This window comes from Ascaphus truei, chromosome 8 (genome assembly GCF_040206685.1).
Source record: "Ascaphus truei isolate aAscTru1 chromosome 8, aAscTru1.hap1, whole genome shotgun sequence".
Taxonomy (NCBI): Eukaryota; Metazoa; Chordata; class Amphibia; order Anura; family Ascaphidae; genus Ascaphus; species Ascaphus truei.
This window is the reverse complement of record NC_134490.1, coordinates 30,265,719-30,278,594: the sequence shown is the minus strand read 5'-3', so window position 1 is coordinate 30,278,594 and position 12,876 is coordinate 30,265,719. Positions and strand designations below refer to the sequence as shown.

At 42.3% G+C, this 12,876-nt stretch overlaps 1 protein-coding gene across 5 annotated transcripts in view; it reads left to right on the top strand.

The window, feature by feature from the left end:
- ARHGEF18 (Rho/Rac guanine nucleotide exchange factor 18) overlaps positions 1–12,876 on the top strand; it is a 123,851-nt gene that overhangs the window by 31,869 nt on the left and 79,106 nt on the right. For all 5 annotated transcript variants that reach the window (XM_075611090.1, XM_075611088.1, XM_075611091.1 and 2 more), the window contains one exon: positions 3,622–4,064. In XM_075611090.1, the coding sequence (XP_075467205.1) occupies positions 3,622–4,064 (443 nt within the window). The remainder of the gene's footprint in view (positions 1–3,621; positions 4,065–12,876) is intronic.

Sequence of the window (12,876 nt, the reverse complement as noted above, 5' to 3'; positions counted from 1 at the left end):
CCTACCGGTTTTGTTGCCGGTGTTTTCTTTCCCCTTCTCAAAATGGCCGACACTTTTTTCGAGTGACGCAGGCCAATAGGAAGCCACAAAATCATTGATGACGTTGTGGCGTCCTATTGGATGACTGTTTAACTGTCCAGAAGGTTACACTGACAACTAAACCAGTAAGTCTCTTTAGAACAGGTTAAGCTCAACAGGACAACCGGTCCCAAATGAATACTGAAAATGAGCGGGATAGCTGCTCGCTTGGCACCTCTTCATAAATATGCATCATTTTGCGAAGCAATAAGGCACCCAGGACCTGGTTCCTGAGAGTTATATCACTGATGTGATAGTGACCCCGTAATGGAGGTCATTAACCCTTTCACTTCCAAACTGGCCTGCACCGCATTACCGCAGTAAGGGTTAAGGGCTGAACGAGTCCTGGTTGTCCCAGGGACAGTCGTGAGATGGGAAAATGGTAATCCTGGGCTGGGTGAGTCTGTCCCTGGATCTGATTTTTCCCTCATGATAGACACAGGGGAATGACAAACATTAAATAAAAGAGGAACAGAAAAACTTTAACGTCCTTAGTCATTACTGACGCTACTGGAAATAACCCAATAAAGAATCCGCTGGTTTCGATATTATGTAAAGAATTCCCAAATGTCTCAAATTGTTGTGTCTACTTATTTACTTAACCCTTTCCTGGCTGGAGAGGATGACAGGTAACCCCTTCAGTGCACAACTCGAAGGGGTTAAAATGTACTACTAAACCACAATTTTTTTTTTACAAAGTCATTTTAAATGTAAAAAGAACCAGTTTAATGGAGCAGTTTCTGTTGCTCATTTTGCTTTCTGGCAAACTTCCCCCTGCCCTGTTTTTTCATGTGTGGGTAGCTGGGGGGGGGTGGAGGGGGGGGTCTTCGCATCTGAATTGAACGCGGTTCAGCTCCAGAGACCCCCTGCTTCCCTCAAGTATAAAAAAAAATGTGGTGCCAATTAAGGCTGCTCCTTTAAAGTAATTGTACATAAAGAAGGGAGCCGCCATTTTTTCCCCCACCAACCCCCAAGGACCAAAATCAGGGAGGGTTGACCCCCACAAATGGCACGATTAGGGAACAGTGCTGATTTTGATCAGTGAAATTCCACTGAAGTCAACGACACAATCAGGCTAAAAATCAGCGAGAGTTGACACGTCTGTTCTATCTTTGACAACGGTCACCGAGCGGCTGATGGGGAACTGCGGCCATGAAAGAGTTAAACCAAAAATGTTTTAGAGTCAGCCAAAATTGTCAGCACAAAACTAAAAGTAGAGCTGAGAGATCCTTATCTGTCTCTGATCTGCATTTATAACACTGCCAGGCAGCTACTGTACAGCTCGTCTTATAGAAGCAAATTCATCCATGGTACGTACAGAACTTAATGGGTCAAGGACGTTTGGGGCAATATTGATGAACCTGGGAGGGAAGGCGGGAGAGGGTCTGATAGAAACTTTCAAATAGATTATAAAGCAGGGCTCTTCAATCCGGCCCGTGAAGGGTCTTGGGCTGTCTGCGTTTGCTAATTTCTGTACAGTTAAGTAGCATTTTTAATACTGAAACGCACTTCTAAGTATGGTTAATATAAATATATGGCAACGATGTCATAGATGAGTGCAAGATGTAAGTAAAATATTTATACGTCCAATTACAAATATCTTAAATGACATTGCAACGCTCTTGGGGCCAGCGGCGGATTTGAAGATCCCTCCACCCCTAGGCACTTACCTGTAGCGGCCGCCTCCTTGCTGCCGCCCTCCTTCTCCTTCCGAACCGCAGCATCAAATGACGCTGTGGACGTCACACGGCGTCACGTTGCCATGGCAACGAGACACCGTGTGACATCACGTTGGTGACGTCCGCGGCGTCATTTGACTCTGCAATTCGGAAAGGAGGAGGAGGGCGGCAGCAAGGAGGCGGCCGCTACAGGTAAGTGCCTTCCCATCAAGCCCGAGAGCGCGGCATTTGCATATGGGGGCGGACATTTTTGCTGCCCCAAAATGTTGCCAGCCTAGGCCTGGGCCTAAGGGGAAATCCGCCCCTGCTTGGGGCAATTCATATTGAGAATTTGTTTGCAATCCAACCTCTTATTTATTTATAGAATGTGTTAGCAGGAAGTAATACATTGAGAGCTACCTCTCGTTTTCAGGTATGTCCTGGGCATAGAGTTATGATAACAACTACATGGTTACAAATACAAGTACATTAAGTGAACAAGGTTATACATTATAACCTCTATAGCCTCTAGTTGACGAACATTGTTATAAAGGGTTTCGGCAAAGTACAGGAGGGAAGCATGTTTCAGAGAAAGAGAAGTGCTAGAACAAGAGGTCATTCTCTGAAGCTGGAGCGTGGGAGGCTCAGGGGCGATGCGAGGAAGTCCTTCTTCGTGGAAAGGGTGGTGGATTCGTGGAATCGCCTCCCAGTAGAGATGGTTTGGGGCTAATACAGTAAGGGAATGCAAACATGCTTGGGATAGACATGACACTATCCTAAATATGAAAGAACGCCAAAGCATCACAGGGCCTGAGGTTTTATAGAAGATAGGAAATAAGCAGACTAGGTTTTCCAAGTGGTTCTGATCTGCCTTCAAGTTCTAGGTTTGTATGTTTTTATGCAAAGAGAAGCAATTTTATCTTGATTCTCTCAGTGTTAATAGAGTAACGTACTTTGCTCCAGTTATTCCCTCTGAGATATTGGGAAGTTAGGAGTTATATAGCGGAACTATGGGATTATACTACAGTTCCCAACTCTTTAACTCCTATTATTGGTCCATATAATCACTCCCCCACAAAACCTTCTCTAACATCTCTTATTTGCCCCATGTAACCGTTTCCTATATTTTCCCTATATTGCATCCTACTGCTCCCTATAACTTGTATTGCTCCATATAACCGTCCCTATAACTCCTCCTACTGCTCCATGTAACCGCTCCCTATAACTCCTCCTACTACTCCATATAACTGCTCCCTATAACTCTTCCTATTACTCCATATAACCGCTCCCTATAACTCCTCCTATTACTCCATATAACCGCTCCCTATAACTCCTCCTATTACTCCATGACTTCACCCTCTAACTCCCCATATTGCTCCACATACACAGTTCCCTAAAATTCCTCCTATTGCTCCTTATAACATAGATTGACGCATAGAGACGCATGATGAAAATACCTTGTCCTAAAGAGTAAACCATACCAGTCCTCATGTGAGAAGGGTGTAGACCCCTTATTATAGACCCCTTAGTATTCGTTTTTAACACTGCATTCTTAGAATAGTTCACCATTTGAATTTCAAACATTGTGTTATATTGTATCACTATTTACATAGCTCCAAGCATGTATGAAGAGATAATATACAAGTTACAAAATACAGGGAGGAATAATATGGATAAGTCCTTAATACATAGAGAGAAACATTGGTTATAGGGGTCCGTGCCCAGAAGAGCTTACAATCTAACAGTTGTGTTGGGAGACATACAGACACAGAAGGAGTTCATGGAAAAGCAAGTTTTATAGGGCAAGGTCAAGTGGGTATAGATGCTTAGATGATTGCACTTGTCATGGAGATCCTGTGGTCAGTTGATCCTCTTCTCTTTCCAGGATGATCTCTCAGTTGACCTGAATGACTGTTTCAACGATATGGTCAGCAGCAGTGAGGACCTGGCTTCTCTGGACTCGCACCGAGGCACAGAGTACTATAAGGACCTGGAGCTCCCGGAGACGACAGAATACACTGACCAACAGAAGCCTCTGTCAACTGCCACTGCAGCCTTCCATGTGGCTGGAGAGACCAACATCAGCTTCGATAAGGGGGAGGTCATCATCACATACACCAAGCCCTTAATCTGCCCCATGGACTATGGGGAGGGTGCCACCCCAGGGCGCGTGTTGGCAGGGTCTCTGGGTGAGTGTGACGAAGGGTCCCACAGAAAGGGAGACCTGAATGAGGCTGAGGAGCCCATTCCTATCTTGGTGAGGTCACTGTCGACTTCTAGAAGGCACAGCTGGGACGATGCGATGTCACCAACAGACAGTGTGCGAAGGTAAGAAAGGCAGTGCTCATTAACCCTTTGACTGCCCCTTTCAAATCCAGAGGGGCCAGCATTGTATCACAAGGGGTAAAATGGGCAGTCAATCCTAGGACCAAAGTGAACTAAAAGTATTGTCATTTTTTTTAATACTGTAGGTGAAAAATATGGGACTGACTTTAAAAATACTAAATACGATAAGAATTAAACCTATTGTGAGAGGCAGAAACGTGCCCCTAAGCAGAGAACACTGGCACCCAAAAATAAAGGCGGAAGGTGCTGACAGGGGTAGTGTCCCAATAAGTAAACAAGGGAAAGAAAAGAAACCCCCAATTTGTTGCACACTGGGTTAAGAGATACAGTAATGTGTGGTAAGAGTAATGGTGCTTATCTTAAAATGTTACTTTTAATAGAAATGTTTTCTAGAAAAAATAAGTCAGCATGACAAGTGCACAATAATGACGTCACGTGACCCCGCGGCATCATTTGACGCCGGGTTGCCATGGCGACGCTTCGCTGGAGACAAGGTAAGTGAAGTTAGAGAGGCTTCACGCGATCCCCGGCATTTAATTTAAATGCCTTCGGTGGCCACTGGAACCGCCACGCACCCCACCCCACCCCCCAGAACGTCTCACGCCAACCCTGGGGGGCGCGCAACCCCACTTTGCGCACCGCTGCTCTAACTCATTGTGTTATCTAACCACTTTTTTTGTATTAAATGATGGGATTATACTAAACACTGCCTATCTCTGGCAGATTTACTCCTGAGGTGGTATTAACACACTGTATGTTGTGTATTGTGCATGCTGACCTAGGCCCGGGACATGGCGCCTTTTCCCGTGCGGAGGCGCGCTGAGGCTGTGGGAAAGCGGGTGCTTTCCCTGGCCATGCTAGACGCACCGTGGGGGGCGTTCCTAGTGACGCCACGGAGCTGGTCCGCCCTCACTGGGCGAACCGCTCACGTGACCTGTCTGTCGCGCTGAGAAATCAGTTTAATTGATTTCTCACACAACGCGCGCCCCCTCCTGCTTCAGCGCGCACGCACGGACGCGAACACTGCCTTAAGGCAATAGTAAATACAAACTAAGATTCCAGCACTCACTGACCAGAGAATAATAGATTCAACACGGTAAATGCCAAAGTGAATAATTTAATGTATGCACAAGATAATAAAGTTAAACCTGGAGTGATGTGGCATTAGTGGGTAGACAAAAACCCTACAGTGAGGGTGGTAGGGGACAGGGAACACTGGGAAAGGGAGTGAACAATAAACAAAGACAGTGGGGGAAAAATAAAACCAATGGGGGGAATTGGGGTCCCCCTGTGTTCCGAAGGCACCCTGTACATATTCATTTATACGCTTTTGAGTGCTGTCTATTCTGTATTTACTGCCTTAAGGCAGTCTGTTCGCTCAGCATGCGGACGCCTCCGCACGGTCTGCAGTACCATGGCCCCAGCCTTACTTTTAATATAAATGTTTAAAAAATAAAAATAATTTTTTTAAGATAAGCACCACACATTATTTTTTCACTTAGTGTGCAACAAATTGGGGGTTTCGTTTCTTTCCCTTGTTTACTAAGAATTAAACCCAGAGACATAGAATTTGGATGGCAAATAAGAGCCAATTCTCCCATCCATCAACTTCAGACCGTATTTGAGCCGTGTCTTTGCATATTTAGGGTAGCCTTATGTCCATCCTTTTCCTCTTCTTGTAGTAGCCTCTACCACCTCTGTTGGAAGCCTTTTCCATGGATCCTCCACCCTTTCCATGAAGATGTACTTCCTCACATTTAATAATGCATTTAACTGCTTGAGCAACTGCCTTGAAATTAGGAGGAGGAGATGGTTCGAGGACCACTCACAACCCCTTCGAGGACCACACATTGAAGAGCCCTGTTGTATAGGAACCTAGGAGGCATGTTGAAATTCCATCAATTGTTCCTAGATATTTACAGCTATTTTGCCTTGTGTGCTTCAGCTTGGATGGTGTATTAGATGTAAACGATGCACATGTTATAATGGGATGTATATGTAGTTGAAGTGGCTTTGTAGTACAGTTTTGGGTACCCCTCCATAAAAAAACCATTATGGAACTAGGAAAAGTGCAGAGAGGTGCAACCACATTAATAAAGGGGATGGAAACACTGATTTATGAGGAGAGGCGAGCTAAATGAAATTTGTTTAATTAGGAAACAGGTGTCCAAGAAGGGATATGATAACTATATACATATATATTCGGGGACAGTACAAGAAGCTTTCAAAAGAACTATTCATCCCAAGGGCAGTACAAAGCACACAGGGGCCTCCCTTAAGTTTGGAGGAAAGCAGATTTCCCCAGCAACAAAGGAAAGGGTTCTTTACAGTAAGGGCAGTTAAAATGTGGAATTCATTACCCATGGAGACTGTGATGGCAGATACAATAGATTTGTTCAAAAAAAGGTTGGACATCTTTTTAGAAAGGAAAGGTATACAGGGATATACCAAATAAGTAAACATGGGAAGGATGTTGATCCAGGGAGAAATCTGATTGCCAATTCTTGGAGTCAGGAAGGAATTTATTTTTCCCCTTATGAGACATCATAGGATGATATTTCACTGGGGTTTTCTGTTTGCCTTCCTCTGGAACAACATTCTGTAAATACAAATATAGAATAAGTATGTCGCCTAAATTAAGCGTAGGTTGAACTTGATGGACATGTGTCTTTTTTCAACCTCATCGATGATGTAACTATGTAACAAAAAGTAGTAGTGCGGAGTCTGATTTAAGAAAAAAAAAATCAAAGAATTTATGCTGGGGGCAAAAGGCTTTGGACTGTATTTTAGAAAGCTTTAAGCAACATTGATGCTGTTACAGAAGCCCCCGTTTTCTTTCAAAAGAACGTTCATTTTTTTAGTTTGTATATAAAAAGTAGTGGTACTGAGGATGTGAACATGGATGCATTAACCTCTGCATCTTGTGCTACCATTTTTCCCATCCCCTTTCTTATTGGCAGTGAAAGGGTTCCATGCACAGCAGGGATTTCAGGTCTGGCTGCAGCCGGCTGAGGGATGGCTCCGTTGCGTTTGATTACATTTCTATCAGGCGGTATTACTGCGCAGCTCCGTAACCCGGATATTGATCCGTGCTATTTTTATCAGTGCCTCCTTTTAAGGTGAAGGCTGTGGCGTTCTCCCTGCCTCCTTGTCTTTATCAGGCCAGCTGCTCAGCCGTGAACTGCATTATACTCTGAGTCACAAGGGGTCTGAACGGGAGGAAATAAGCCAGGCATGCAGCACTGTATAATGATGCTAAGTATCAGGCGGCACACTGGGGCAATCCCTCCTAGGACTAATGTGCACTCATGACTGACATGTTTAAAGCAGCAAAAACGTGAAAAATCATAAATGTTTTTTTGTTTTTTTTTAAATCAGTTCTGTAGTATTAGATCAGCGGTGCGCAAACTGGGGGGGGCGCACCCCCCCGGGGGGGGCGAGAGAATTTCTAGGGGGAGGCGCGGCAGTTACAGAGGCCCCGCGCTCTTCCCCATGGAGGCGTGAGGCCTCTGTAACTCACTTACCTGCTGCCAGCCGGGTATTCAGCGACGTGTCGCCATGGCAACGTGGCATCAAATGACGTGGTGGGGTCACGTGACGTCACATGACCCGCGATGTCATTTGACGTCGAGCCATTGTGAGAGGGGGGCGCGAACGCGGCGGCTCCCGGGAAGGGGGCCGCAGCTCAAGAAGTTTGCACACCCGTGTATTAGTTAATGCTGTGTGCATTTTTTTTTACTCCTAATGCTGTTTTTAATGTACTGATCATCCTTTCGTTGCTACAGCAACCATTTAGAAAGTCGTATCCACTTCCTCTTTTCAAACAGGCTCTCACACTCCTTTTTGAGCTATGCCCTTTGGCAACAAAGTATCACAAACAGATCTGTTGCTGTGTTCCAAACAGCATACTGTATTACTCTGAAAGCTGTAACAATAATGTGTTATTCTTAGTAATATAATGGTACATATGGGCTGCAGCATTTCCCAGACTGCAGTACAAAGGCGGCCATTTCGTTAGGCACACAATCAGGATTTTGACAGATTTATAACAGGAGCACCAAACGATTGCCAGTTTAGGCAAGACTGCAGAATTATACAATGTCACATGTATTACATATTAAAACAAAAAAAGATGGGGGGGGGGGTGTAGTATGAGTCACATCTGGGTAGTCAATTCCTTTTTTTTTTAACCCAAATCTGCAAAACTCATTTATAAACATAGTTACATAGTAGTTACATAGTTACATAGTAGATGAGGTTGAAAAAAGACGTACGTCCATCAAGTTCAACCTATGCTAAATTTAGACAACAGATACTTTATCCTATATCTATACTTACTTAATGATCCAGAGGAAGGCAAACAAAAAAAACCCCAGTGACATATCATCTAATGATATCTCATAAGGGGAAAAATAAATTCCTTCCTGACTCCAAGAATTGGCAATCAGATTACTCCCTGGATCAACATCCTTCCCATGTTTACTTATTTGGTATATCCCTGTATACCTTTCCCTTCTAAAAAGATGTCCAACCTTTTTTTTAACAAATCCATGGTATCTGCCATCACAGTCTCCTCCCCTTAGCCAAGGCAACAGACCCGGGGACTTGGTTGGCAATATTCTCTTGGGTATCGACCCCATCCCCGGCTGTGATCCCCTCCCTAACAAGAAGTAGAGGGGGAGGGGAGAGGAGGGAAAGAGGCAGAGGGGGCAGAAAATGAGCCCCTCTTGGAACAGATGGTCCTGGCTCAGACATCTCTTCCACTATTTCACCCAAAACCTGAAAAGCGTTGGATGTGGGGATGGGTCTGGGGGAGGGGAGGAAGGGAAAGAGAGGGGTCAGGAGGAGTGGGGGAAAGGGAAGGGACAAAGGGACGAATCAGTCCCCAGATAACATTGTCCCAGAGGACATACTAATAGGTAATGGGATTTACAATTTATCAAGTTTCACACTCACGGCATCCCAATTTAGTGTTCTTAAAAAAGGGTTGTCTTTCTCCCCGGTCAGTAAGCCTAATGAGTTCAACTTGTATGTTGACTTGCAGACATTTTTAAGGAAATTGACAATAAGGAGGCATTATGCCAGAATTCAAGCACCTTCTGGGAATGGGATTAATGCCCATAGGGATGAGTCCGGGCCAGTTCAATTAGAATCGGTTTCTGATCAAGATCTAACTCCACTACCCATGAGCATTGAAGCGAGTGAGTGGATTGATTTATTTGAGAATATTGACATCTTTGGGAATGGATCTATTGCCTCTGCCAATGAATTTAATTCCCAATTATCAGTAGATGGTAGTTCATTGGAATCCGATAGCACATACCAAAATCTTCTGAGTCTGTATGAGGAAAGTGATTTGGGTAAAAGTACCGTACATACAGATCTGAAACCCAAATATGTTTTCTACCCATATGAGTCTAAGGGACCTTATATAGAGTTCTTTGGCAAATTAGTGAAACAAGAAATTAAGGGATTGTGCAGCGATAATCAGTATTATATGGCCAATGATAATCTTACCCATAGTGAGAGAAGAGGCTGGAAAAGTTTAAATCAGAATGGGGAGTTAATTATTCGACAAGCAGATAAAGGGTGCGGTACAGTATTGCAAAATCGAGCAGAGTATATAGGTGAGGCTTACCGACTCCTCAATGATAGAGTATCCTATCGTAAACTAGGATCAGACCCAACTAATGAATACTTAAAACTACTAGAAGTATTTTTGACTGATGCGAAAACAAGGGGTATACTTACTCAATACAAAAGAGTTTCGATTTGTCTTTAACCAACATCCTCGTGTGCCTATACTATACCATACCTCTGAAATTCATAAAACACTGATTAACCCCCCGGGTTGACCCATTGTGTCCGACATTAATTCCATTACTGCCAATCTGTCACGCTATGTGGACACATTCCTAGCTCCCATGATCTCTGCTCTCCCATCGTATATTAGCGATAGTATGGAAGTGCTTAATTCTCTGAATAATATTGTTTGGGAGGATTATTTTATCTGGCTACATTGGATGTAAGTTCTCTGTACACCTGCATTAAACATAGTTTGGGGATAAAGGCGGTAGCCCATTTCCTGCACCAACATAATACCCTGTCAAGTATTCAACAGGAGTTCATTGTAGATAGCATTTTATTCATTTTGCAACACAATTATTCCCTGTTTGAGGGTGATTATTTTATACTAACCAATGGCACAGCGATGGGCACCCATTTTGCCCCCAATTATGCGGGGTTGTTTATGGGCCTTTGGGAAGAGGATTATGTGTGGATCAATAGTGGATTTCGTCAATACCTGATCTATTATGGCAGATATATAGACGATATCCTGATTATTTGGTCTGGACCCAGGGAACTATTGGAAGAATTCATTGTATTTCTTAATGGGAATGACCGAAATATAGTTTTAAGTGGGGAGATCGATCCTGTAGAAATTAATTTTTTAGATTTAAATTTAAAAGCAGTGGATCATCATATTGTGACTAAAACCTTTTTTAAGAAGGTGGATGCTAATTCCTACCTAGATTACACAAGTAATCACTCTGTTAAATGGCTCAATAACATACCCTATGGGCAATTTCTGTGGGTTCGAAGAAATTGCTCTGAGCCCTGGGACTGTGATGATCAATCTGAGGTTCTGAGACAGAGATTTTTAGAGAAAGGTTACAATAAAGATGTGATACAGAATTCCTTTATTAAAAGTCAGCACAGACCTAGGGATACTCTGTTGATACCCAAAATGAAAGTTGTACCTACCAATGATAATCAAATACCAATGTCTATTGTCGATTTCTGTAAACAGGAAACCAAGATAAGGAAAATGATTTTTAAGCATTGGGATGTGTTACTAATGGACCCCATTTTATGAAGTAAGCTAACCGATAGACCCAAGGTAGTCTTTAGGAAGGCCAAAAACCTAAAAAGCATTCTGGCCTCTAGTGCTCTAAAGGGATCTAATATCCCGGCTGCTAACAGTACCAATTTTTTAAGTAAACCAATAGGGAACTATCGGTGTGGTAAATGTGTTATGTGCAAATATATGTCCCAAGGAAAAACTTTTGAAGACCATCAGACAGGGCTACAATATAAAATAAGACAATTCATCACATGTCAAACAAATTTTATAGTCTACGCTATCGACTGCCCATGCAAGAAATTTTATTTTCGGAAGACCATTCGACCCTTAAAGGTACGAATAGGGGAACATGTGAATGGCATTAAAAATGCCAAACGCCTTGCAGAACAGGAACAGAAAATACACAATTTAGCACAGTATGTTTTGGATCACCACAACGGGTTAACGGAAGGGTTACGTTTTAGAGGCCTTGAGGTGGTACAAAGGGATATTAGGAAGGGTGATAGGGAACTTAAACTGTTTCAAAGAGAACAATATTGGATCTATACATTAAGGAGTAAAATACCGGGTGGGTTAAATGATATGATAGAGCTTAACCCCTTTCTTAGATAAATTGTTGAAAATAGAATAATAACAATTTTGAGTAATATCAAATAATCTGTTTTAATAACGTATTAATGGAGTTACAATTTAATTTCTTATTGCTAGTTAATGTATAGATGTATATGTGTATATTCATATATATATATATATATATATATATATATATATATATATATATATATATATATATATAAATATATATATATATATATATATATATATATATATATATATATATTTATATTTATATATATATTCTTTATTGGTATTAATCATGTTTAATCAATCTATTTTTGGTAAACCCTCTTAATAGTCAGGGGAAATGTGTGGAATATAGAGAATAAAAACAACACAAAAAAATATATATTCCTTGAGGATAATTAAATGTGTTGGATGATTATAAATAGGATGAGGTAGTAAGGACTAGCTATTTTTAATGAATATTCAGATGTGTTCCAAGTAGGATTGCATTTAGCATGAGGTTTTTCATAATTCAATTTTCTTTATGTTTTAATTGTTTATGTATTTTAATATGGTTCTATTGTATTTGTTAATATTTTAGAGTCTTTTTAGAGTGTTTTAATAGGTTTAAGCATGTGAGGAGTATGTTTTTAGTGTTGTATTACCATTAGAATATGTTTTAAGCATGTTTTTAAATATGTTTTTTACATTAGGGGTAATTAGGGGGTGTTAGCCTATATAAGGCTACCTCCCGACATGCCCCATCACCTCCTGATGAAGCGCTAATGAGCGCGAAATGCGTAGAGGGTTCTGCTAGACTTACAGGTTCACACGTCTCATACAGAGTGTGATACCTGTTCGACAGAGGAATCCCTAACCCAGACGTCCCCCTTAGACGTCACGCATTAAGTGCTCGGCCATAGCTAAGACTTGCACTCTCGCGAGACAGCCCGCCTATCCTCCAGTCAACCAGTGGGTTGACTTCCGGTTCCTGTATCCGGCGGTGACCCGCGGTGCATAGGGAGGAGATCTGTGTAGTGGCTGGGATGGTGATAGTGACGGAAAGGTGTGGGATCTTTATCGTGTATGCAGCAGCACTTGATTGTAAGTTGTTAAGTGTTCAGTGTGTTATTAAAAGTGGAATATTGTCTTACATCTTGCCCTCTGTGCGCTCCTACTTTTTTGTATGTTTTGGATGACTATTGTCCTGGCTGATCACCGGAGAGTGGAGGAGCTGCAGGAGGAAGAAGCCCTGACAGACATTTGAAAGTTGACAGACGAGCGCAGCCTCATCATTTGTGTAATTGTGGTACCGTTCCCATCTAAAAAGATGTCCAACCTTTTTTGAATAAATCTAATGTATCT